The sequence below is a fragment of the Saccostrea echinata genome, unplaced genomic scaffold (assembly GCF_033153115.1).
Source record: "Saccostrea echinata isolate AGI-Se365-2 ecotype Australia unplaced genomic scaffold, CSIRO_AGI_Sech_v1 ptg000054l, whole genome shotgun sequence".
NCBI lineage: Eukaryota > Metazoa > Mollusca > Bivalvia > Ostreida > Ostreidae > Saccostrea > Saccostrea echinata.
In genome coordinates this window covers 22,648,355-22,675,686 of record NW_026889803.1, presented here as the reverse complement: position 1 = coordinate 22,675,686, position 27,332 = coordinate 22,648,355, and the positions used below count along the sequence as shown (strand labels likewise).

Sequence of the window (27,332 nt, the reverse complement as noted above, 5' to 3'; positions counted from 1 at the left end):
GAGCCCCTCATTTTAGGGACCAGCACTTTTTTTCTTGATATCAAATGAAAGGTCTTGTGATTTTAGGGACGTTTTGCTCAACAACTTTTCAAAAATTTATTTTCGTTTTCCGGATATGCTGAATTTAAATATTGAAGGGACAGCCCTTCAAGTACTTAATGGGGCCGTTTTGCAAAAATTGAAACGTTGCATATTGTTTAGATCATTATTCTTAACACCTTTTGTTCACTATTGCTTATCAAAATATTCCCCTTTTTGAGATATAAAGCGTCAAAGATTTAGAATTCTGGCCCTTTTGGCCCCCTATTACGTAATATATGATCAAAATTTCAAAACATATAGTTGCAAATCGTTAAGATAAACATTTTTGCTTCGAAGTCGATCAGAGGTGGATTTCGGGTTAAGAGAAATATTTTATGTGGTTGTTACTCTGGGTGAGGCGCGCACGCACGCGTGTGTGTGTAAGGGGGGGGGGGAGGGGGGGTTAGTAAAAATGTACAATAACTTACTTGACTTTACATTAATTAGTTATTTGAAATCTGCATGTGAAAATAAAGCAGTACTCAACAACAAAAATTATCGAAGAAAAATGACACTTATTAAAAACATACTTATTAGTGTCGCCCGCGTGGCGCAGTGGTAAGAGCGTCTGCTCTAGAGTCGCGGAGTAAGGAGTTGATCCTTACGTCGTGGGTTCGAATCCCACTGTGGGACGTGGAGACCGGTTCTTCGGATGAGACCGTATAAACCGAGGTCCCGTGTCGCAGTAGGTGCTGGCACGAAAAAGATCCCTCACTGCTCAATGACCGTAAGTGCCGAGTATAGGACAAAATTTGCAGCTCTCCACGGCAAGTGGTGGCGTCTCCATATGAGTGAAAAAATCTCGAGAGGGACGTTAAACAACACACAAACAAACAAACAAAAAACTTCTTATTAGTCGTTTAGAAAGAGAAAACGGAACGCCGGTTTACTAAAAATACAACCGAATTTTTTTTTCTATAAACTTCCTATAACGGCATCAACAAGGTATTTCGTCCTCTTTACCTCCTTCGGAAGCTTATTTAGCACACGAATCACACTTCGTGTTAACTCAGTGCATTCACACTATATCAACAGTTCTGACGAATAAAGTGAATGTTTTGTAGTGTTTAACAAGGTAGAAATAGCCAAATGGTCATTTTTCCTTATTTCAATTTATATCAAATATATATTACAAAAGCACATTTACTGTTGCTTCTATTTAGTAATAAACATAACGTGAATAATTTATAAGTTGATTTAAAAAAAAAATCAGAATTAACGTATGTAGAACGTTTTTAGACATTCGTACTAAGAACCTGCAAATATGTGTATTAAATCTGTAGATAGACTTATAGCTCTATAAATCTCACAAAAAATATTCAATAACAAAAATGTCGGAGGAAAAAAGTGGGAAAATGATTTTTTAAAAGAAACTTCTGATAGCATACAATGGTCACGTGACCGCAACTTTTCTTAAATAATTTGTTCCTTACCTGGCTTCAGCGACAATAGTTGAAAAAATAAAATATTGCATGCACAACTAGGGTTGGTGGTTTTTGTTTCTGTAAAGTTTCATGAAGATTTTGAAAGCCATCTACGAGAACACTCGAGTACAAAACTAAGGTGACCAAAATATGACTTCGTTCTGGTGGCTGAAGCGATGGACCTGCTCCATTTTTTTTTTTTTTTTTTTTTTTTTTTTTTTTTTTTGCTAAAAACAATTTGATCCAGTAGTAGGAATAAAGCCTTATAGTTTCCAAAAGATTGCTTGCGTAGTTACTGAGAAAAATAGAAATTAAAGAATTTTCACTTTCCGTCGGTTTCAATGGCAACGGTAGGAATCAAGAAAAATTAGAATGTGGACTGCACACCAAGAGTTTCTAATTATAATTTCTGTAAAGTTTCATCAAGATTGTCCATGCAATCTCTGAGAACATATGTGAGCATAGCACCTTTTTTCTGTTTTGTTTCTATGGTAACTGTGTGCGGCCAATTCTGAATTTTTTAACAAGAGGCCCAAGGGCCTTAACGGTCACCTGAGTACAATACAACAATTTAGAGGATCCATAAACTGATAAATGAAGCTTTGTTGCCCAAAATCAAGAAAATAATATGATTAGCATCGACAAAATAATTGGCTTAGTATCTATCTCTCCCCAATTTATCACTATTACCATGCAGACTTTTAACAAATTGTCTTTTTTTAAACCCCTTATTATTACTTCTCACATTTGCCTCTCTTGGTTTTGAAGAACATTTAAAAAGATAAGTTATTTTTGTCTCATTTTTATTCATCTATTATTTCCAATTCTACCTGATCATTAAAACTATGAAAGTACTTTTGTATTACACAATGAATATTCTTGCATAATTCTCTTATTTTATTAACCTGTCAAATACATTATTTACAGTGAATAATTATCAAAGGTGAATGGCAAAGGGAAATAACTTTGCTCAACAGAATACAAGTTAACAGAGCCCTTGCCAGGACCAGAGCACTTAACTAAATGGTCCAGGTGTTCAAAATTCTGGTAAAAATACCCTTGCATATTAAAACTTTTACTCTGTTTGCCTGGGATGGGGTAATTGAAATGAGTAATTGTAATTTACTGTATTTAAATACTTTTTTTCAAAGTAATTGAAAGTATGTGTAATTGAGTTTGATTTCAATTACAGGTAATTGAATGTATTTAAATACATTCCGAAAATGTCATGTATTTTTCAATTACATTTCAATTACATTTCAAATACTTTATTTTTCAAGTAAACTATTTTAAAAAATGTTTTAATGATGCATATCAGTACTGTTTGACAAGAGCTTGTGTTTATTCAATAATTAAATGCCTATTAATGCTTATACAGCATAAACACACTGCCCAGGGCAATAGGAAAGGTCAAATTTAATAATATAGATGCTTCAAAATATTCTGTCTTTGTTCTTCAAAATTTTTGGAAATAAAACTAAAGCAATCGATATGTATTTAATTACATTCTTCAAAGTAATTGAGAGTAATTAATTACATTTGTTAAAATCAATGTAATTGTAATTGCAAGTAATTGACAAAATTATCAATGTATTTGAAAGTATTTAATTACATTTTCAAGTAATTGACCCCAACCCTGCTGTTTGCCTCAAATATGCTCAGAAGCATAGAAGATTTTCGCCAGAACCCTTGACCCATGGGCCATGAATTTCACAAATTTGGAAGAGGCATTCTTCCTTATCATAACTATCCACTTCTTTTGTTTGAATATTAACCAGGAGCAGAAAAGAAGATTTTGAAAAAATTCATGCATTTTCCCTATATAATCAATAGAGCCCCGCCCTAACACCAGAACCCTTGACCCAGGGGCCATAAAATTCACAATTACCGAGGAGGCAGCCATGTTCATCATAACTATGTACTTAGTTTATTTGATATCCAGGAGCAGAGAAGTTTTTCAAAGAATTAATGCATTTTCACTAAATAGTCAATAGAGCCCCGCTCTAAAACTAGAACCCCTGACCCTGGAGCCTTGAAATTCAAAATTTCGGAAGAGGCACTCTTGCTCGTCATAACTATGTACTTAGTTTATTTAATACCCAAGAGCAGAGGAGAAGATTTTCAAAGAATTAATGCATTTTTACTATATAATCAATAAATCCCCGCCCTAACACCAGAACACCTGACCCTGTGGCCATTAAATTCACAATTCTGGAAGAAGCACTGCTGTTCATCATAATTATGTACTTAATTACTTTATTTAATACCCAGGAGCAGAAAAGAAGTTTTTCAAAAGAAATAATGCACTTTCACTATATGATCTATATATAGCCCCACCCTAGCACCAAAACCCCTGACCCTGGGGCCATGAATTTCATTATTTTGGTAGAGGGCTCAATGCTTATTAGAATTATGCCAACAGTTTGACTGCTTGATGTCCAGGAGTAAAGAAGAAGATTTTTAAAGATTGCATTAATTTTAGTGGCTTTAGCCCCACCCCTCAGGCCCCAGGGGGACAGGGACCACGAAATTCATAATTTTTGTTCCCCTTCACCCATAGATGCTATATTCCATATTTGGTTGAAATCGGTTGAGCACTTTCAGAAAAGAAGCTAAAAATGTTCAAATGTTAACACACAACCCACGACGACGGACAAAAACGGATAGCAATAGGTCACCTGAGTGACTCAGGTGACCTAAAAATAGAAATCACTTTGACACAATCCAAGGAATCATGCATTAAAGTTTCAAAATGATTGTTTGAGCAGTTACAGAAAAAAATCGAAGTTAAAGAATTTTCACTTTTCCTCTGATTCCATGGCAACAATTGACAATTTGAAAATTACTGATCATTATTTCTGTAAAGTTCATGATAAATGTTCAAGGGACCACAAAATTCCTCACTTTTCGCATGTTTCCATGGCAACGGTAGCCATGTTGAAACTGAAAGTCTTCACTGCAAAAGTACAACTAGTGATAGTCTTCTGTGGAAAGTTTCAGGGAGATTGTCCCAGCCATCTGCGAGAACTTACCCGGACAAGGTTTCTAGGCGTAGAGTAGCAATATGTCGCCCGATTTCGTTCGGGGCGACATAACAATAATAATAAGAAACAGAGTAAAAACAACATGTTCCCAAACTTCGCTTGGGGAACATAATTTAGGTATGTCATTCATGACAAGAGTTGTATGAAGAATTTTTTGAGATGTATATTTTAGATAACAACTCAAATTTCAAGTCTCAAAATCACAAAGAAATATGGGGTCAGTGTACATAGAGGATATTCAATGTTTTGTGGTTGGAAATGGAATTTACTTCGAATGCGAAGCACGAGTGAAAATATAAAAAATCCTGTTTCACGAGTGAAATAAATTCCATATCCAACTACAAAACATTGAATTTTTTGTTTATTTCATTTTCTTTGATTTTCCCTTTGCCTCTGTCTTTTCTTAACACAGTGTCATAGGTGTAACGTCATAGTTGAGCGGTTGAAACGTCATACTTAGCAGTTGTGAGATTGAAAACATTGTAACATGAGTTTTAGCAACATATTTGGGAAGAAATTGGCAGTTTAGTCTAAATCAAGAGGTTCAGCTACTATCTCTATCTTATGACAGACCACAATTATTTTTTACCTACTTTGATATCCTTTCACTCTGTGACAGAATATCACTTTGGTATCCTTTCACATTGTGATAGAATATCACCTTTATTTCATAAGTAATCACAGTATTTAACTTTCGAAAATATAATAAATCTTACAGGGCAACGGTACAATAAACTAAGAATTTTGGCACTTAAAATGTAACTTTTTTATTAACAACTTTAATTTTTATAATATTTTACCAAATGTAATCGTGACAATAACTATAATCTTATGTTAAGCAAAACAGTATGAATATTTATTATTGAAAAAATCTTGAAAATTCATGCGCATAAAATTTTGTGTGACCTGTTTGCAATAAAAAAAAATATCATTTTGGGGGTACTCAAAGTCTAACAGGCAATAAAAACTTTTATTATATAGTCTATAAATAGTCCCTATATAATCTACACAAATGCAAACAGTTCATAAAACTACATATTCACTGGATTTGAAGCCGTATTCACTGGAGGGTCAGTGCGCGTGCAGCAGCATTGTGACGTCACAATCAATTGAAAACAATGGTTGCAACGGCCGGAGCCAGCTGTATATATGAGCAGAAAAATTGTTAGGCAAGTTTATCACAGGATTATTTTCCAAACATTTCGATAACTAACACGGAAGTTATAAGTTATTATCTGTTTTTGTTTTTCTACGGCAGAAGTTATATGTAGTTAATGAACATGGAATCTTCATGCAGTCTTCAGTATGTGATTCATTCAAATTCTGACTATATAATAAAACAATTATGACCCTTTCGATGGTGAATATGGTTTGTTATTCCCCAGGAAAATATCAATATTGACCTCGGCTTCGCTTCGATCAATATTGATACTTTTTTGAGGAATAACAACCCATATTCACCACCGAAAGAGTCCATAACTGTAAACTATTGTATCAAGCTTTTTATAAGCTTTTTATGACGTTACTGCTGACTGATTGTAAGTATTTTGTAATATAAAATAATGAAAGAAAAAATTGGGTCCAGTGATGTAATATTTGAGATATTGGTCAAAATATGCGATTTTCAGGCGTAAAACAATGTGAATTTTATCTTGACTTAAATATATCTTCATTTTATGGCAAAGTCTGTTGAGTGAATGTGAACAGTTTATTTTGAAATTTTAATTGAAACTTATATTTAATATTAGCAAAAATAGTCTGGTCCTGATTTTTAAAAAAGAAGGCTAGAAATACGTTTTAACGGCAAATAATTGTTATTTGGTCCAGCATAGTTTTTTAACCTATTTCGAGTATGCTGAATCCGAAAAAATATGCTGGCCTTCATGAAAATGGCATTAGAAAGGTCAAAATGGCGATTCAAAATGGCGGACATCCAATTTTTCTAATTTTCTCTTAATGTCGTTCAAATAGGATAAAGAATGTGTGAATATCTCACTGAGTGTAATGCAACTATAAAAATGATTAAAAGAATGATAACATTATTATTTTAACTCAGAAAATTTAGTCTTTTCTACTAGGGATGTCAAAATATTTATTTTCTTTAGTCGAATATTCGATTGCATTATTCGAACGATAGTCGAATATATTAGAAACTTTTTCGGAAACTAAAATTTTATTTCAATCTTCACTGGTACATCACATATTTAACCCCAAATCCCCCTTTTTTAAATTGATTAAAACGTTACATCAAATGTTACATACAGATGTTCACATGGACTTAAAATGTGGATAGTGTGTTTATATTTAATTTGAAATATAGACCGCTAATTTCTCCAAAATGTTTGATTCACCGTCAATCATGTTCATAAATCGGTCTGTAAAGTCGGTTATTTAAAGGACATATCGCATGTTTCTAAATTATTTGAAATTAAAAGCGTAAAACGTTCCTTATGACCACATTTTATAAATTTTGTGTTTTTACTGCGGATAAAACGCGGTAAGTAACCAATTATTGACTCAAATGAAAACCCCTGAATTAAAAATCTAAGTTAATTAGATAGCGATCACGTGACCCTGTGACGTCAAAGGCGACAATGGCTGATCAGCTCTTCATGTAAATCTTACTAAAATATACGCGATACAACCTGAATTTTCTGCGTTATGGACGACAAAATCACTGATTTTATCGATATGAAATTTAATATCCAACCTTATATTTTAGAATTGTCAGCAAGAATTAATCTGAAAAATCCGTCAACATTGTAAAAATAGCAGCGACGATAGCGAGGGAGACGCGGCGAAGACGAAGAAACTCGCCATCACAATACAATTTGATTTGTCATTCTATCACATGTATTAACTTATTTGATTCACAAATTTAATATTACATAGCTTTGTTATTCTTCGTTTTTAACATAATATTAATTTATGCAAGTATGCTTTCATATGTTTTGTAAAGGATGGGGGTCTTGAAAAATAATTTTCCGATCACGAAACATTGCCGTAATCAGACCTACAGATTCTAAATGTTTGGAATAAAAAACGAAAATATCTCGAAATTCCTATACCTTAGAACTAGTTAATGTTTCTAAAGTAATTGAAAATCACGTTGGGAATTAATTTTTTCAGCATTTTTCATAATTATGCTGCATTTGTCGTTGATAACTTCGTAAATAGTGTGCAACTTCTCATCTCTCTATCACTGAATTGTTGCCTATGACGTCAGAGCAGTATTTCCCCAAAATCCGACTGAAATATGCATATTGCCGTATTTGAATTTCAACTCTCAATATCTCTTAAAATATGCTTTCAACAACGTTTATTGTATTCAGAATTTTAATAAACAAGGTTGTAGATAATATTTTTCATAAAATTAAGATTTTTCAAAATCATGCGATAAGTCCTTTAAGGAAGCATAAAAAATGACAGTGTGATATATTTTTTTTAAAGCTTATTAAAATGATTTGGGGGGGGGGGGCACATACGGTGCCCTTGATAATGTTAAATGTTTGAATATACTTTTTGTACCAATTATCAAAATGTCTTTAAAATATGTAAAAGAATATTAATTTTATAATAATTATCGTAGTGTCCAAACATGTCACGGCTCTAATGGGTACATGGTATGAGATCAAGTCCAATTAATAGTATAACAAAGAAAGCGCAGAATGGCGAGATAATTTTATTATAACAACAACACACTAATTGACAATAATTCTCGCGGAAGTGAAGCATTTCTAATCCCTGTACTTTCTGCATGTAAAGTCAGCAGTTTTTAATGAGGAAAACTACCTTATCAACTGTGTCTGAGGGAAGACGGTTTCTCAATTTTAGGATGAGAATTCCATCTCTTTATCACTCTTTTATTGAATTTATTTATTCGAATGTCGTTTCGTTATTCGATCGTCGGTCCATTCGACTGATGGTCGAATATTCGACTATTCGTTGACATCCCTAGTTTCTACACTTAATTCGAATTTTCTCTGATTTATTTGTCTATTGTTTCTATATTCTGCTTTGTTCAGAATTTTACATTTGCAAATATCCATACACTGCAGATTGGTTTTTTTTCCTCCGCATCTCACTATTCTACAACTGAATGATGGTGGAGGTGTAATTTATAAGTCAAAATGGCGATTCTAAATGATGGATATCCATTTTTTTCTAATTATTTCTTAATGTCGTTCAAATAGGAGAATTGATGTGTTAATATCTTATTGAGCGTAATGCAATTATGAAAAGGATAATAGAACACTAATATTATCACTTTAATTCGGAAAATTTAGTCGTTTAAATTTGAAAGTTGTGTTAATTAGCTCAAAATGGCGAACGCTAGAATTATATAAAATACTCAAACTGCTTAATTCTGAGTCATTTTGCTGAAAATAAAAGGAAATTAATTACAGTTTGCATTTTAAAATTAATAAAATAATGTTTAAATATTCAATAAAACTTTGAGAATATTGTTGTTAATGACTTATAATTTTTATGACACTGATCTTTGTTTTATTACTTCTATTATTAAGATAAGCTTTTGACTACATCTACGAAGAACTTTTACCTATTACATATCTAACCTTGCTCCTTATATAAAAAGTTAATGATATCACACAATAATTGCTGTTTGGATGACAATATGAAAATTAAGCTACCCCAAGAGCAGTACTCCCCGAGCGAACATTGCAGTTCGAGGGTTGCTAAATTATCTCTGAGTCAGTTGTTGGAAATTTTTTATCTACTTTTAGTCCATGCAGTGTAGAAAAAATAAATGTTTATGTTCATGTGGAAGGTCTAGTGCAACATAACTTAGTGCATGATTTTTAAAATGATGGACCACAACCAGAGAGCTAGGAATTATTAAAACATATAAATTTGAATGTAATATACTATATATTAACATATTTATTAAGAATTTTCAAAACCAGTAAATTATACGTAAACCATAAATATTCTTGATTGTCTAGCTCTGATTCTGCGTCCCTGCATTTGCACTTTGTTATTCATAGCCAACAAAAATTAACTGTATTCACAAATATTTAATGTTGTGAACGGATAATCTTGTATTGTTTCATTTAAAATTAAGCGACTGCAAAATTCCTTTTTTTAAGGAATATTGTATATGTTCAAAATCAAAATCGAAATCGATAATCCAAACATATTTTTTGTCATACTCGGATGGAATTCGGTGCCTATTGTTTTAAAATTAACAAAATCGGAAAGAGGAAAATGTTTAATCTCCCCTCGATTCTTGATACACTACCCTAACAAAGTAATATGGGTCAAGTTGCTTTGTAAAGTTCTTGGAGTGTTCAAGAAAATTTTGTTGTCAAGAGAAGTGTTGACTAGATCAAAGTCAAGAATGGCTTCGGCCTATTTGTACTTTGTACGTGATAGAAATCACAAGGAATCTGCAGGTGCTTTTAGATCTCACAGTTATACAACTTTTCTCACCAAAAATGCACACAGTGTGATTCCAGATGATATAGTTTGAGAATTTTCTTGCTAATGGAATGACCTTTCTACCCAAAAAGACAACAAATCGATATGGTCACAAAAGAGAAAGCTACATGTCTTATCAGAGATTTTTTTCTCCATTTTGCATAAGGTTTTGGAAAACAAAACAGTCTTTTAATATTTGAACATAAATGTGTTGTTCCTTGAGCTGTTGAGAAGACCAAAATTCCGAAGACTAACTGAACATATAGCATTTAAAGATGGAATAGAGGATGTTGGGGGAAAATACTAAGCTCTTACAAGTGCTAATTTTAAAAGCTAGTGCAAAGGATTCAATGAAGTCGGGCAAGAATTTCTTCAGCTTATTTACTATTTGCTTGATAGATTGTGCATTTGCTTGCAAAGAAAAATGGCATCCATGGATAGTATTAGACTGCAATAGAATCTGACAATCAAAGAAAATATGAATTCTTTACCCTCAAATAAATTATTAAATTGAAATAATTTAAAATATATATTTATCGTTTTATAATTATTGATACGTGTTTCTAACAATCCTCCACAGAGATTTCAGTCTGTCTTTACTGTAATTGTCAGTCTGCATGATCCATTGTATAATACCGATCTCAATATATTTTCATAGTATCTAAATCTAAGTTTGTTTGGAAACTGAATATCATACAGTTTCAAAGTACAGCATTATGAGCTCACAATCATGTATAAATGCGAATTATCAAAATCCTCCCTCTCAAAATTCAAAAGTCATAAGTTAAATTAAACTGTCCGGGTATTTTTTTGCAAAGGAGGCCAAAAGTCAACGTCAAGTGTATTGTAATGCTATTTTTTAATGCCTTATGACGAACAGTGAACATGCTAAATAGCATAGACTTGCCTCTTAAATATCAAAAATATGCTGTATATCTGCAACATGAACTATTTTGAAAAGTAGGTCAAAGGTCAAGGGTCAATAGCTCGATAACCATGGAATTTATAAAAGCCATACTGCAAAATATTTAATCCACATAATATTGAGAGATATACACCCCACATGCAGGTGATAAGGGTATATATTGCTGTATAAGTAAGGGGATTTGACGATTGAAAAGTTAAAGTCATCACGTTTATCATAAAGCTGGTTGTAAGATTACCATTAACGTATTTTTTTAGTGAAATATCCAAATATGAAACAGATGTGTCAGGCTCTGAGGTATCTATTATTTCAAGCTCACTGGGATATATATCGTGTCGACATATGAATGGAAATAACTGTTATTAATTGATAATACGTCGTCGATATATCTAAATGTCGAGTTGAAAGCCACAGCAGAGATTTCTTTTAAAGGAAAACAAAAATAGGTCTTTTAACAACGAAGCGCAATTGGTACCCATGGGAATTCCAACACATTGTTGGAAGGGCTGGTTTCCAAAAGCCACATAGATATTGTCAATCAGAAACTCAAGTATGTTTTAATATCAACTTCAGAGTACTTGCGTGTACAATCAGAATGTTTTTAACAAAATAATTTTGCAAATAACCCATGACAAGGTAAGTAATTTTACGAGTTCCATTTTTATTGAAAAAGCAACTTTCATTGATGTCAAAAAGCCTGGACTTCAAATTTATCGTGGGGAATGGTTGTATAAAGATTGAAAAGTCTTAAGTTTTTCTGTTATTGATTTTAGTAAAATTTTGTACATGTAATATCAAATTTTCCAAAAGTTCCTTGGAATTTTTAAGTATCCACACCTGATTTACTCCACTTCTCGAATATATTGTTGTACAGTACTCCTGAAGTTTGTCCTTCATTGCTGTAAATATTTAATGAGAAGTAGTCAAAGAGGCTTGGTAGAACATTTACTGGAACCCGCCATGTATTTTTGTTTGTAAGGATTTTTATGAAGTTTCGGAATCCAATACAAATATGGTACTTCAAATTCATTTTGGTTGTTGGGAATATTAAAAATATTCAAAACTGACATATGATTTTAAGAACCTCCTCCCCAGAAAGGGAGCTATGGGTGTAAGTTGAATTGCCACTTGTAGAATTAAACTTCTAAGGTTTAACTTTTCTGGTGCAGTGGTTTTTCAGGGTTTTTTTTTTTTTAACAGTCGTCCTATTTTGGCCTAATTTCTCGATTCCCTTTCAAAGATTAATTTGTAACAGAATTAGTTTAAATAAGCACATTTGTTCTTGGAAAAAAAAGGAAATATATATGTAAAAAAAAAAAATACAACGCTAAACACAATATCGACGGACAAACTTTGCTTAGAAAAGCTCACTTGATCTTTGGCGTTGGTGAACTAAATACTTTCAGTGGACATTCTTTAATACGAAAGAATACATTACCGAAGGAAATATTTCGTTCAAATCGTAGTCTCTGCATCTTCATTTCTTCCTCCATTTCTTGAAGTTTTGAGTCATTGAATGGCAGACGACCATTAACCATGGCAAACAAAACTATTCCTCTTAAAAAAAAGAAAATTTCTAATCAGTAAGAATTCTTATAGATTTATAATATATATATATATATATATATATATATATATATATATATATATATATATATATATATATATATATATATATATATATATATATAGTGTACCCGTATTCTGATAAAAACGGGTATACCGGTACCTATCCTGTTGCAACAAATTTTGAATACTTTATTCAGAATATATTATAACTTTTTTTTATTTGGTGGAATGCTTATTATCGGGTCAAAATTTTTTGACACATCACTTAAAAGAACTATTTGTACCTATTCTATTGCAAGTTTTCAATAGTTTAAACTATATAGTTTTAATCGTGATGGAGACAATTACAGACGTTTCTGAACCAACCCCCCTCCCTTTCCACTCCTTCCCGGTCCCCATTCTCTTATAAGCTTTATTAGATTAAGCAAAATCTTTGTATTATAGACTTTTACAAACTTATTTTCCAAAGTATTTTGGGGAAATAACTATGCACGTATAGCACAATTAGCATATTAAGCAAATCAGATTTAAGTTCAATGTACATGAATAGGATTTTAAAAACTCATCGTACAGAATTGTACATGTGCATCATCACAAAGAATGTCATAATGAGAGCTCCATTTTATATTTTAAAGAATTCCATTGAATACCTAGAACGTTACAACAAAATAAATATAAACCAATCAGAAATCAGCACACATGTATGCATGTCCACCAGCAGAGGCCTCGACCCAGGGGTCATAATATAAATCATAATATAAATCATAAAAAAAGACTTGGAAGAGCCGAAAAAAGGTGCCAAAGACTAGAGCCAAATACGTTGAAGGATCAGGAGACATAATTTGTCGAAATGCGCATCTGATGCATCAAAATTGGTACCGTATATATGATTTAAACAGTACCAACCAGACCCAACCTGACACTAAGCAATCCCCAGGACTGCTTTGGGAGCGCTCTGGGACTGCTGTGGGTCTGCTCTGGGACTAAATGTCTTCAGGGGCTGTAAATTTACACGATTGTAGCCTAGAATTAATTTTAAAAAATGAAATTAGTTAAATAGGGAAATCAGGGGATGATTTTTATCTCTTAAATTAAACTTCAATACAGGTATTTAAAAAAAATATCTAGGCCTATTTAATAAATCAATGCTATCAAATTATGTATACTTAAAGTTTGCATTAGCACTATTAAAAAAACAAACAAACAAAAAACAATTAAACTTGTCATTTCATTAAGATATTCAGAGGACGTACTGTACTGGATTTTTTTTTCTTAATTGAAAAGGCTAATACCATGCTTAAAAAAGAGCACTCCATGCTATTTTTACCACCCTCAAATAAAACCTAATAATTTATTAAATGACCATGAAATAAAATTATTCTACCATTCTTCTGTCACATAAACAATGTGAATAATTATTGGGGGATTTATTTATAAATTAGTTTTTAATTTATAAACAAGTTATTGAAATAGTACATTAATTTAAAAAAATTGAAAATTACGGGATTTGGGACTTATTTCTTATTTGTTTTGTTTGTGTTTACCTGGCCGATTGATAAAAAGCAATCAATATAGTATAAAATGGTGTCACACCTGAGGTTTCAATCGGCTTTGGTCATAATAAGCAGAAAGTCAATGCATGTTACTTGGGTATCAGTGTTACACATCACTGAACACGCTGGTCAACGATGACACTGATTTCAATCTATGTATTGCAAAAAATCTTTGTTTCAATAATTGTGTATAAAATTGTTTCGGGATTAATTAATTTTGAACATAATCTGAGGATTCCATTTCCGTGATTTACAGATGCACATTTGAACGTTTATATAATAACACAAAAAAAGTGAGAATCTAACGATAATTAAATTGGCAAGTCATTGAAAATAATCATGACTGAAACATAATACTCGGAAAAATTTATCAAAGAATTTTTCAAAAGCCTCGATACTTAGGAAAATGCATTCAGAGTATAGTATGGGAATTGGCCTTATTCTATAATTATAAGATCTATTTAAAGCTATAGCTAATTCTGGTAGAAAATAAACAATTCAAATTTAATTTTCTATTAAAAAAATAACACAGAGATACATTCTTAAGATTTCAAACAATTTCAATGAAAACGTAGAAAGTTACAACAACCTGAATATTAACTAATCAGAATATAACACACGTGCATGTATGTCCTTGTATTTATTTCTGATGATACCATAAACATATCATGAAAAAAATACAAAAGTTACGACTATATCAAGTAGCACTAAAAATGACCAATGACACGAAGAATAATAATTGTCAAATTTTCGGGACGCCCTGTCCCTTCCTCGGGACAAAGAAAAAAGTTAAGAAGTCATAAAAACAAAGGAAATAGAGAAGCAAAAACAACTAGCACTACTACTAAACTACCAAACACTAAATATTTACAATGTTACATGTTTAAATGGACGTTTATAAACAGTTGTGAACAAAGAAATCCGGAGCGCTATGAATTGCGTCCGGTCTATCGGGTGCACTATGGTGAAGTGCCATTTACATAATTGAACGAATTAATTATCGCTAATTAATTACGACCAACAGTAAATCGTACATTGTCTTATTCTCTCAAAATAGCGTAACTCTACATGATAAAAAGAAATTAAAGAAAGATAATACGGAAGGGCAATTTTGAAATATGAATTTGGATATATTATAAATTTGGAAATTGGAAAAAAAAAAATAAGCAAAAATGTAAGCTGTAAAGATTTGGGTAGGTTGTTCCAGGATTGCTAATGCGAATTAACGGTAAAGTTTACACTACATAGAGAGAATGAACTTGTTTGTTACAATCCGGGATTGGCTCTAGTTCACGTTCATCCTGGTGAAATCATTAAGTTTGTTAATACCATTTGGGCGGATTGACTTCAGCCTGTGCATCCAGTACTTTTCCTTGCCTTTTCTCTGCGGGTTTGTCCATCTTGGATTATGGTCAATAACCACTACTGTCATGTCCTCCCATTTGTGACCTTCAAGGTTGAAATGTTCCCCAACGAGTTCATTGAGTTTTTTGGTCCTAATGGTAGAACGGTGATTATTGACTCTCCTGCGGAGATCTCCTGTTTCACCAACATACTGTTTGGAGCAAACTTTGCAACTGATGAGATAAATGCAGTTGTCTGTTTGACAGGACAAATTCCCTAGTATTTTGTAGCTGCGGCCTGTAACGGGGCTGTTAAAGCTGTCTGTGTCAGAGCTGTACTTACAGAGAAGACATCTTCTGTCAGAACAAGTTTTAAAGCCCCCGTTAGGTAATGGATTGTCCAATCTAGTTCTTACTACCATGTCCTTTAAGTTCCTCGGGCGTCTGTATGCAGCCAATGGGGGCTCCTTAAAGACCTCTGCCATTCGTTTATTTGAGTGGAGAATTGGTAGATTCCTTTGAAGGATACCGCTGAGGTTCTTAAGGACGGGATGGTATGTGGTTACCAGAGGTACCCTGCCGCTATTGTCTTTTTCCTTGTAGCGTAATAGGTTTTGCCTGTCATGTCCCGCCATCTCATCAATAGCAGTTTGTACGGTGCGGGCATTGTAGCCTCTCTTGCATAAGTGGGACTTAAGGAGACCGCTTTGTTCCTGATATAAGGCAGGGGATGAACAGATGCGCCGAATTCTGGTGGCTAGACCCTTAGGCACACCCTTAAATGTGTGTGGGGGATGACAGCTAGTTGGCATAAGATACAGATGGGAATCTGTGGGTTTCGTGTGGAGACTGAACTCGATTTCACCATCAGTCAGGGTAGATGTAGTATCTAGGAATATGTTTTTCGAATTAGATACGTCTACTGTAAATTTGATAGACTGATGAAAGGTGTTGGCAAACGAAATGAATGCCTCGAGGCTCTCGCGACATTCCGCCCACTTCATCTCTATATTGTCAATGAAACGCAACCAGCTAAGGGGCCTAAATGGTGCTTGAAGTAGTAAGTTGCGTTCAAGTCTGCCCATGAAAATATTGGCATAAGATGGTGCCATTTTCGTACCCATAGCAGTGCCATTAACCTGCAGGTAGTGTTCTCCATTAAACATGAAGTTGTTATACTTGAGAACATGTTCAAGGAGCTTGGCAAGGGACTCGGTAGAAGGAATTTGTATGGATCTACTATCCCAGACTTCTCTACAGGCTTTGATACCCTCATCGTGCGGAATATTGGTGTACAAAAATGTGACGTCCATAGTCACGAGAAGGGTATGATCTGAAAGGCCATGTTCTCAAGTATAACAACTTCATGTTTAATGGAGAACATTACCTGCAAGTTAATGGCACTGCTATGGGTACGAAAATGGCACCATCTTATGCCAATATTTTCATGGGCAGACTTGAACGCAACTTGCTACTTCAAGCACCATTTGGGCCCCTTAGCTGGTTGCGTTTCATTGACAATATAGAGATGAAGTGGGCGGAATGTCGCGAGAGCCTCGAGGCATTCATTTCGTTTGCCAACACCTTTCATCAGTCTATCAAATTTACAGTAGACGTATCTAATTCGAAAAACATATTCCTAGATACTACATCTACCCTGACTGATGGTGAAATCGAGTTCAGTCTCCACACGAAACCCACAGATTCCCATCTGTATCTTATGCCAACTAGCTGTCATCCCCCACACACATTTAAGGGTGTGCCTAAGGGTCTAGCCACCAGAATTCGGCGCATCTGTTCATCCCCTGCCTTATATCAGGAACAAAGCGGTCTCCTTAAGTCCCACTTATGCAAGAGAGGCTACAATGCCCGCACCGTACAAACTGCTATTGATGAGATGGCGGGACATGACAGGCAAAACCTATTACGCTACAAGGAAAAAGACAATAGCGGCAGGGTACCTCTGGTAACCACATACCATCCCGTCCTTAAGAACCTCAGCGGTATCCTTCAAAGGAATCTACCAATTCTCCACTCAAATAAACGAATGGCAGAGGTCTTTAAGGAGCCCCCATTGGCTGCATACAGACGTCCAAGGAACCTAAAGGACATGGTAGTAAGAACTAGATTGGACAATCCATTACCTAACGGGGGCTTTAAAACTTGTTCTGACAGAAGATGTCTTCTCTGTAAGTACAGCTCTGACACAGACAGCTTTAACAGCCCCGTTACAGGCCGCAGCTACAAAATACTAGGGAATTTGTCCTGTCAAACAGACAACTGCATTTATCTCATCAGTTGCAAAGTTTGCTCCAAACAGTATGTTGGTGAAACAGGAGATCTCCGCAGGAGAGTCAATAATCACCGTTCTACCATTAGGACCAAAAAACTCAATGAACTCGTTGGGGAATATTTCAACCTTGAAGGTCACAAATGGGAGGACATGACAGTAGTGGTTATTGACCATAATCCAAGATGGACAGACGCGCAGAGAAAAGGCATGGAAAAGTTCTGGATGCACAGGCTGAAGTCATTCCGCCCTAATGATATTAACAAACTTAATGACTTCACCAGGATGAACGTGAACTAGAGCCAATCCCGGATTGTAACAAACAAGTTCATTCTCTCTATGTAGTGTAAACTTTACCGTTAATTCGCATTAGCAATCCTGGAACAACCTACCCAAATATTTACAGCTTACATTTTTGCTTATTTCTTTTTTTTTTCCAATTTCCAAATTTATAATATATCCAAATTCATATTTCAAAATTGCCCTTCCGTATTATCTTTCTTTAATTTCTTTTTATCATGTAGAGTTACGCTATTTTGAGAGAATAAGACAATGTACGATTTACTGTTGGTCGTAATTAATTAGCGATAATTCATTCATTCAATTATGTAAATGGCACTTCACCATAGTACACCCGATAGACCGGACGCAATTCATAGCGCTCCGGATTTCTTTGTTTACAACTGTTTATAAACGTCCATTTAAACATGTAACATTGTAAATATTTAGTGTTTGGTAGTTTAGTAGTAGTGCTAGTTGTTTTTGCTTCTCTATTTCCTTTGTTTTTATGACTTCTTAACTTTTTTCTTTGTCCTGAGGAAGGGACATGGCGTCCCGAAAATTTGACAATTATTATTGGTCGTGTCGTTGGTCATTTTTAGTGCTTGATATAAATTTCCATCCGTGACCTTGTATATACTTAGTAGATCCGACACTTAGGATATACAGTGTTGTTGGTTTTTAGTGCTTTATATATATATATATATATATATATATATATATATATATATATATATATATATATATATATATATATATATATATATATATATATATATATATATATATATACACACACACACAATAAAAATTTTTCCTTGGTATAGGGAATGAAATATATGGAGATAACGAACAGTATTCAAGTTCAAAAGTCCATTAAACAATACAAAATAGAAGCAGATCAAACACGGGTCTCCAAAATATAAGAGGTGGGATCAGGTGCCATGGAGGAGTGAGCATCCCCTGCCGACCGGTCAAACCCGCCGTGTGCTCCTTGTCATGATAGGGAAATAACGGAAAAATCTGTCGACAATTCAGTGTGTAAATAATGGCCTTACAATTAGTATGAAAAACGTCAGTCAGCATTTGACTCAAAGATTAATTGTATTTGCTGGCAAGGTCATTGTATCGACCATATAACTTACGAAATGATGACTTTAAACGAGACTACTGATATTCTTGTTTCATCAACTTGTCAATAATTTACCTCGTTTTAGAAAATCAAATCAAATCAAATCAAAATTTAAAGAAAAAACTCAAACTTAAATCTTTAGCGCTTTCGCCCCATGCAGGCTCATCAGTAGGTTTGAATAATAAACCAGTTACATCAGTCCGTTTTTAAAATCATGGATTGACCGGTTTGTAGGACTTGACAGGTTCCGCATCAAGGATCCTCGCACTTTGAAATTTTCGGTTTTTGAGGGTTTGATGTAAATTTGGCTGTAGTAAGAATTTTTCAAATTAGGTGGTTGACGTCTGCTATGAAAATAAAATATTGATGGGAATCTATGCTCTTATAGGAGAGATCCGTTATGATTTTTCTTCCCTCTTTTATAATAAGAATGTCTAAAAATGGCAATTTGTTTTCGTTGGTTTCCATTGTAAAATGCAAACTTTCATAAAGCCGATTTAAAATGTAGCTAAAATGTTGTAGATCTTGTAGAGATTTCGTCCAAAAATAAAACAGTCATCTAAATAACGTTTCCATTTTCTTTCAATGTATAGACCAAATTCTTCTCCAAAAATGTCTTGCATTCAGAAAAAAGTTTTTCCTCCAGAAAGCCTATAGCTAGAACTAGAGTTACGTAAGTAGGAGCGACTTTTGTTCCCAGCTACAATAGGGCGCAGCTTTAGGTCTGTTGGACGTGGTTATTTAATATAAGGCTCACTCTTTTCCTGTATTCCGTTTTAATTTGTTTAGACTTATGAATTTTCGGTAGTCCGTAAAAATTACTAGTTTTTACCTCAAAATTAAGAAGAAAATCTGCCTCTTTTGCGGTTAAATTGTTGATAAATTTTGAAGTATACTTCTTTATTGTAGACATCGTTTTGTTTTTTTAGTTTTTGTTTTTGTTTTTTTGTTTTTTGTCTTCATTTGAAGGTAGTTCTTGATAAAAGTTTATATCATTTAATTGTTCTAGAACCATTCCTTTGTAATGTTCTTTAGCCATGATAACAATAGTTCCTCCTTTGTCAGCCTCTTTATGATAAAATGGTATCGTCACTAGTAATATTTTTAATGCTGTTCTCTCAATTGTTGAGATGTTATCTCGCACACGGATATTACTATGGTTGTTGTATGCAGATTTTTTCAAACAATTAATTTACTAGTAGTCGTCCAGGTGTTTGTCCCTGTTTGGTTTCGGTTTAAAATTACTTTTGTTTCTGACTAAGGATTCTTTATTGTAATCAGAATTCTAAAAAAATTCCCTTAGTCTGAGTTTCCGACAATTTCCTCTGTGTCTTTGATCACATCTACGTCGTCTTTTTTAGGCATAGGAGTAAATTTTAGACCCCTTCATCCATAGAAAAATCCCTTTGAGATAAATTGCAAGGCGCTTAACAATATCAAAGACCGTATATTCACATTCTCCAAATTGTCAGCAATAGCTAAATTTATCAGTTATAATGTCAAAAAGTATATGAAAATGAATAACTGGTTTTTTCCTACCTAATACATAAGCAACTACCTAATACATTAGCAAAATTAAATTCCCTTACGTTTTGGGGATAAGAAATAAAAAATGTTAGTATAATTTTTTAAAGATTTGTCAAAAAAACAGTGTCAGCTGTTGTCCCAAAGATAGATAAATCAAAACCCGAACCAATTTAAGCGCATCAAAGGATGGTTGCACTTTATACTAAATTTTGGGTCTTTTTTGGTCGCTTCTGTTGCTTTAATATCTTAATCTAATGCCACTTTTGTATATTTACTAAAGAATTCTGTCAATTTGGAATCAAAGAACAAGGTTCAATTAGGGCCTTTTTAGGCCCTGTAAATTTCTGAAAAAGTGAAACTGCTTTGTTTTAGTTGACAATACTTTAAATATCATTTAGACCCTTGTTGATTGCGAATCTATCAAAAATGACGTAATTTTCTGGCTAGTAAATGCATTTTGACGTCATGAATTGCGTCATTTTCCTCATATCCTGAAAAATTCAACAAAACGGCCAATTTTTTAAAGCTATTTTTCGATATTTCATATAGAGCGCAACCTCTGATCTAAAATGTGTATTCATCAAATGATAGAACTGTTTCTGAGGATTACAAAACATATTTTATTTTTTGGATCAAAAAGTGCGCTCATATTATTTTTCTTCTCTGAAAGTACTCAAATATACCTGTTTTCCTTAAAATTCAAGAACATTGCAATTTCATAAAGCCTGTTTTCCAAAACCTGAACTATCAGGAGAAAATTTTTAATAGGAAATGAAAGCACTAAGACTCTACTTTATCTTGATGTTTGAAATGGAACATAGAGTGTTATTTTACAAATTGGTATATCTACAGGGTCATTTTATGCATAAAGTGAACCTAGCTCTTTAAAACGTTAAAATGGTTTTAAACTGTGAATCAATAAAATAAATCTATGGGGTTTTTATTGTCCTTACTTCTTTCCAAATAAAGAGAATTTACACTTATCTGCCCTTGATTGAACATAAGGTATGCATGAGAAGTGGAGCTGAATGGGCCTAAAATTAGACTAGATAAATAACAATGACATGTATTAAAAAATAGAAAATCACTCTTTCCTATCTCCTTCTTTATTCTGAATGGCACAAGTACACTATTTATAAAGGTTTCATAACGAAATTAACAATATGAGCTCGTCCATGCAATGTTCGACAATTTAACGTGTTTGAGCACAATTGACTTAGTTAGCACAAAACATGCTACCTTACAAGTCATGTCACGGAATTTATTATTCACAGAGTTATCTGAGGTAAGAATTCACGTGGTGAATTATAATTTTCAAAATGTCACAACCCTTGGTTGCAACAGAGAGAGCGAATGTAAGAAGAAGCAGTTTTTGCGCCTTTAAACAATGAGCACATGTTTGTCGATAGGGCGAGTAAACCATGCATCGGACACATACCTTGCTTCGGACTTTAAGCAATAAACTTTCATTGAACCTGAGTGTTCTCGTGTTTTTAATTGTTTCGGTCTTGAAGCTGAAGATTTAAACTTTTTAATGATACCGATTTTAATTATCATGTTGTGATAAAATACCACGAGAATGGCCTTAAAATTACGTCATATTCAAAGGGGAATAACCAGAATTTTACGATTTTACAAATTTTTAGAGTTGACGTTCTTTTAATATTAGACTTCAACGGAGCGAGTCGGGCTTGGTGAAATGTGTCAGTGATTGGTAATTTTACAGAACTTTTAAAGAAATTTCATTTCAATGTTTAAATAATTTTTTTCTAAAAGTTGTTTTTTACTAGTATGTCCATTTCACCGTACATCGGACACAAATTAACCATCACAGGAAGAAACAAGACCTTTCAGTTAAAACTGTAAGGCGGCTTTCAGTGACTTTTCAGTGGCCATTCAGTCACTGAATGGCAGGTACATTTCAGTGACCTTTCAGCCAGAATTCACGTACCTTTCAGTCACCATTCAGCGGACACATTTCGGTTATCTTTCAGTGACCTTTCCGTCGTCTTTCAGTGACTTTTCCGTCGTCTTTCAGTGACCTTTCCGTCATCTTTCAGTGACCTTTCAGTCGTAATTCAACGACCTTTTTATCAACTTTTCATTAGTTTATCAGTAATTATTCCTTAAAATTTTTAAAATAAAATTCACATTTTTAAATGACTGTGTTTTTGTTTTCTTATATTGAAGATAAAATTCAGATAAGTAGAACTGGTAATGGTTAGATGTTCAACTGTCTTAAAATTGTTTACTAAAATGTTAAATTGTGATTATTAACTATAACATTTATGTCTAAATATAATTTTATAAACATTAAAGATTACAATGCAACTGTGGACTCATAAAATTCAGAATGATTTTCAAATTTCTAATTTGTTTCATGAAAATTGATTTAGAAAAAGAAAATTATTTAAATGATGAAAAATACTGAATATTCGTATCAGAATTTAATTAACGGGAATAGATTTGTCTTATTTTTTCTTTCTGTAAAATCTCTAAATCTGTTATGAATATTTTCACAAACTTCTTCAATTTGGTATTAAGTAGTTAAATGAATAAACAGACACCCAATCTGAAAAATAAATCGAGGATATCGATCAAAATGCTCTTAAAATAAACAAGAAAAAAATTTCTTATTTTTTTAGCTCTAAAATTATTTTTCTATAATTTTATATCCATCTCACACATTGTATAATGCGGTTAGTTTTCATGGAAATATATGGCTATGAAAGACGAGACAGAATTAATTATTTATGCCTTTTTTAATATTGTAAATTTTGTTTCTTAATTGTTAAAATCACATAATATTTTAGCTCCTAAAGGATATACCGGTAGTTTTATTTTACATAAACAGAATTATTTATGTCTCTTGTGGAAGAACCTTAATATTGTAAAAAAAATTTCTTGATTGTTAAAATCGCACGATAATTTAGCATGATGAAAGATATCGTTTTAAGAATTTACAACGTTTTCCGAGGTGAAGATCCATCTTGAATCATTTCTTTGGAGAAAAAAAAACAGGTGCCCGTCGCCGATAATTGTCATCATCCCGATAAGAGATGTATAATTAATTAGGCAGCCCCAAAAATCCGCGCAATTAACATAGAATATACAAAATGTATACAATATATATACACATTGCCCAGCTAATCGATACAACAGGTGAACTGGGTATCTCAATTCGATTTCTACAAATTTATTGATTTTAAATCACCAACTTTTCAACAAGACGCCGTGGCGCCATGCACAATTTTTATTCGACACGTTTTAACAAAATATTTTTAGTTTAAAAGATACAAATGAAAATGTGTGTAAATTTTCGCGTTTAGGCGTTCTTATTTTTTTTTACCCCTATCTAGCGCTGTTTTGAACGCAAAAATCAAAAGTCAAAAACCGAGTTGCACAATTTCAATGCTATTTAAATTCAGTAGTATTTCTCCTCTAGCTCTTGAAGTCTCCGAGCCTTTGTCTGGGAACTAAAGCCCCTAAATTTTCATTTTCATAAGGGAAATAACTCATGAGCGGAAGTTGATTTTGAAATATCTTCAAGCATTCTGTTAGAGTTTTGTGACGTCTAGAAATTCTGGAAAATTGAGCAAAATCCGTTGAGAAAAAAAGAGAATAATCTTAACCAACAGAATCATCAGAAGGTCTTCCGTTGGAAACGGAAGACCCTAATTAATTAAGTACATGTATTTACCCACAATACATCAGAGATACTCAAGCTGTAGAAAGTCAACTTAGAACAGTTATACATATCTTTAAATGACATAAGCCGAAGGCAATTGAGTTTCAAAATCTTCTGTTTAAAAAAAGACAAGTACTAGGAAACAAAATGCGTGTTCATACATGTACATATACCTGAAAAATAAAATAGTTTTAAGGGTCCTCCTCACACCCCCAGCTTATGTTATCACATTATTTACTAAGCATTACTTTTAACAAGCATATCAACCTTTAAAAACTGGCAAGGAATTGAAATATAATTTATATTGATTTTTCTTAAAATTTACTTTTACAAGTCTCATAAAAATGGAGTTTTGATACGTAGTACAGCATATTTGTTTTTTCCTATCGTATACTATTAAGCTCACAAAACAACCCTAGAAGCTTAATTTTATCAGTCAACATATTAATACTTTTTGCATTGATTTGTATTTATTTACTATTTGCTAAACGACATCACAACATTTGATATACAGCAATCCAAATAGCTTGTTATAGGCCTGTGGCAACGTTTTTCAAAGTGGAGAGGGGGATGGCAATCTCCCAAAAATCCCGCATACTACGGGCCTGTGCTACAAGTCAAAAACAAGTCTCAGCCGTTATGGGTTACCGAAGGGGTCCGATTTTTTCAATAACGAAAATACAGACATATTTGGGATAGAATATAACATTAAATTTGTGCTATTATTAAAGTTCTATCACTCTAAGTAGGCAGATGTTAACGATAGATAAACCTGTGTCACCTTTCAGAGTAACCAATGAACTCGTCCATGGATGCATTGATTTACCTGAGATTTCTACGCAAAGGAAAGCGCGAAATCTATGTATAGAAACCGTTGTGGCTGCGGAGCATCACTGATACCTTCCTCATAGAAAAGAATCCGACATTTTACACTTAATATTTTTGAATATACAAATATTTTCAAGATAAGCTTCATTTTGGTTTCTAGAAACGTCTTTATTTACAAAAATAATATACTTTTGTGTTTTAAATTGAGTAAATCAATGACCTTGGATCGTTTTAAATAACTCAAGACCCTCTAGCTGGAGTAATAATTTTAGTCAGGTACTTTGTGAACTTTACGAAAAATTCGCGTTTTTCTTGGACTACCCTCTTGGGTTTTTAAGGGAACCGATTTGGTTTTTTTTTTTTTGGATATACCGGTAAAAGCGCTTATATTTACACCATGTGTAGCATACACTGGCTTCTGTATATGCTTGCAAAGGTTCAGGAAAGTCTACCGGATGGGTATTTTGTAGGGATTACCTCAAAATACAGTAACATTAACTTTAGGATTGAATTGGGAAGTAGTTTTTCACACTTCAAAGCAAATTACAAAAATATAATTACAACAGACTTTTAGCTTATATTACAATATGTGATGATTAATACTATTATATATAAAAAGAACATAAAATTCAAGTCTATTTTTCAGAGGGGGCATCTCAAAAAGTCAAAATTCAAGAATTTTTCTTGTCTATACAGAATGCTACAAAATATGACAGGCGCTAATACTTTTAAAAAATCAGATATAATTGTGAGATTTTAAAATCCCTCGGTTAGAAATTTCGAGAGCAGATACTTTATGTTTTTTCCCTTTTTTTTTATTTTAGCACTTTTTGTAAATTCCTCTTAAATAATCAATTTATCATTACGTCAGAAACGAAGAAAAGACGATAATCTAACTATTAGGTATAAAATAGATTTTAAAAAATCTATTATGTATTAAAATTAATGCCTTAAACGAGTTAAAAGGCTTTATTTTAAGAACTGCGAACGATAGCATTGTTCTCCCGCATACCTCCAAGTCAATTTTCAAAAGTTAGCACATTTGAATGATTTTTCATATTTAAATAGATATTAATATGAATTTTCATAAAACAATATTTGTTTAGGAAAAACAAAAAGAGATAACTCTATTATTTGGGCAAAACTTGTGTTTTTCACTATAGAAATCAACGGAAAACGGAAAAATATTTTTAAAATATCCCCCCCCCCCCCCGTGAAACAAAAATTCCTTTTTACAGGTAATATGGACTGTCATTTCACAAATTCATACCAAAGCTTTTTGTGTTTCACGGGGGGAACATATGTTTACAGACAAAAAACTACAAAAATGCTTATTTTTTCACCAATTTCAAAGGGTTTTACAGCTAAAACATTGTATTCTATTAATAATATATGTTTAATTTTATATGTGTAAAACATATGAAAAAATTTAAGGAACATTTATTAATATCCAAGAATATTTTAAAATGTGTTGATGCTTTAAAGTCCGATATCAATGGAAAATATCGTCTACCCCCCTTATTTAAAGAGCAGAGCTGGGATTCATAAACATACTTAAGATTTGTGCTAAGATTCGCGCTTAAGTATGAAATAAATTCTTAGCAAAGAAAAAAATCTTAAGTCATATTCATATAAATTCTAAGTGCAATTCTTAGCTAAGTTTAATTCTGAGGAAATTAGAGCACTTAAGTTAGATCACCCTATCAACGCATACAATTTCCCGAACAAAAAGCGCACTTTTTTGTGTTGGAGGTATTTAGTTCCATGTGTATTACATCACAACTGATACAGTTTTGTCATCAACATTGCACAATACTGCATCTTACCAACTGATAAACATCTCCAAGTCAGAACAAGTTTCTAGTTGGATGTAATATCATGGTTTCTTACTGAAAGATTAAAATGTCTTCTGTAAAACATTATTTTTTATTTTGATAAAGCATTTTTTATCTATTTAAGACACCTTCTGAGGACACTTAACTTTAAGTCAATACTTAAGCACTAGGTGTATTTATGAATTACACTTCAGTATTTCTACCAAATTTAAGTAATACTTAGGGGACTTAAGTATAAAATATATAACTTAAGTGCTTTTTTAAACTTAAGAATTTACTAAGAAGTTTTATGAATCCCGGCCCTGGATTCGTATGCATAAAAATTCTAAGAATTTTCTTAAGTATATGCTTAAGGTTCTTAAGCATATTCTTAGC

General features: G+C 33.0%; 1 protein-coding gene across 1 annotated transcript in view; it reads right to left on the bottom strand.

Moving 5' to 3' along the window:
* The window catches only part of LOC133206149 (serine/threonine-protein kinase MARK2-like), a 271,416-nt gene that overhangs the window by 211,062 nt on the left and 33,022 nt on the right, over window positions 1-27,332 (bottom strand). Inside the window, exon 6 of the mRNA XM_061342081.1 lies at window positions 12,352-12,470. Coding sequence (XP_061198065.1) covers window positions 12,352-12,470 — 119 coding nt within the window. The remainder of the gene's footprint in view (window positions 1-12,351; window positions 12,471-27,332) is intronic.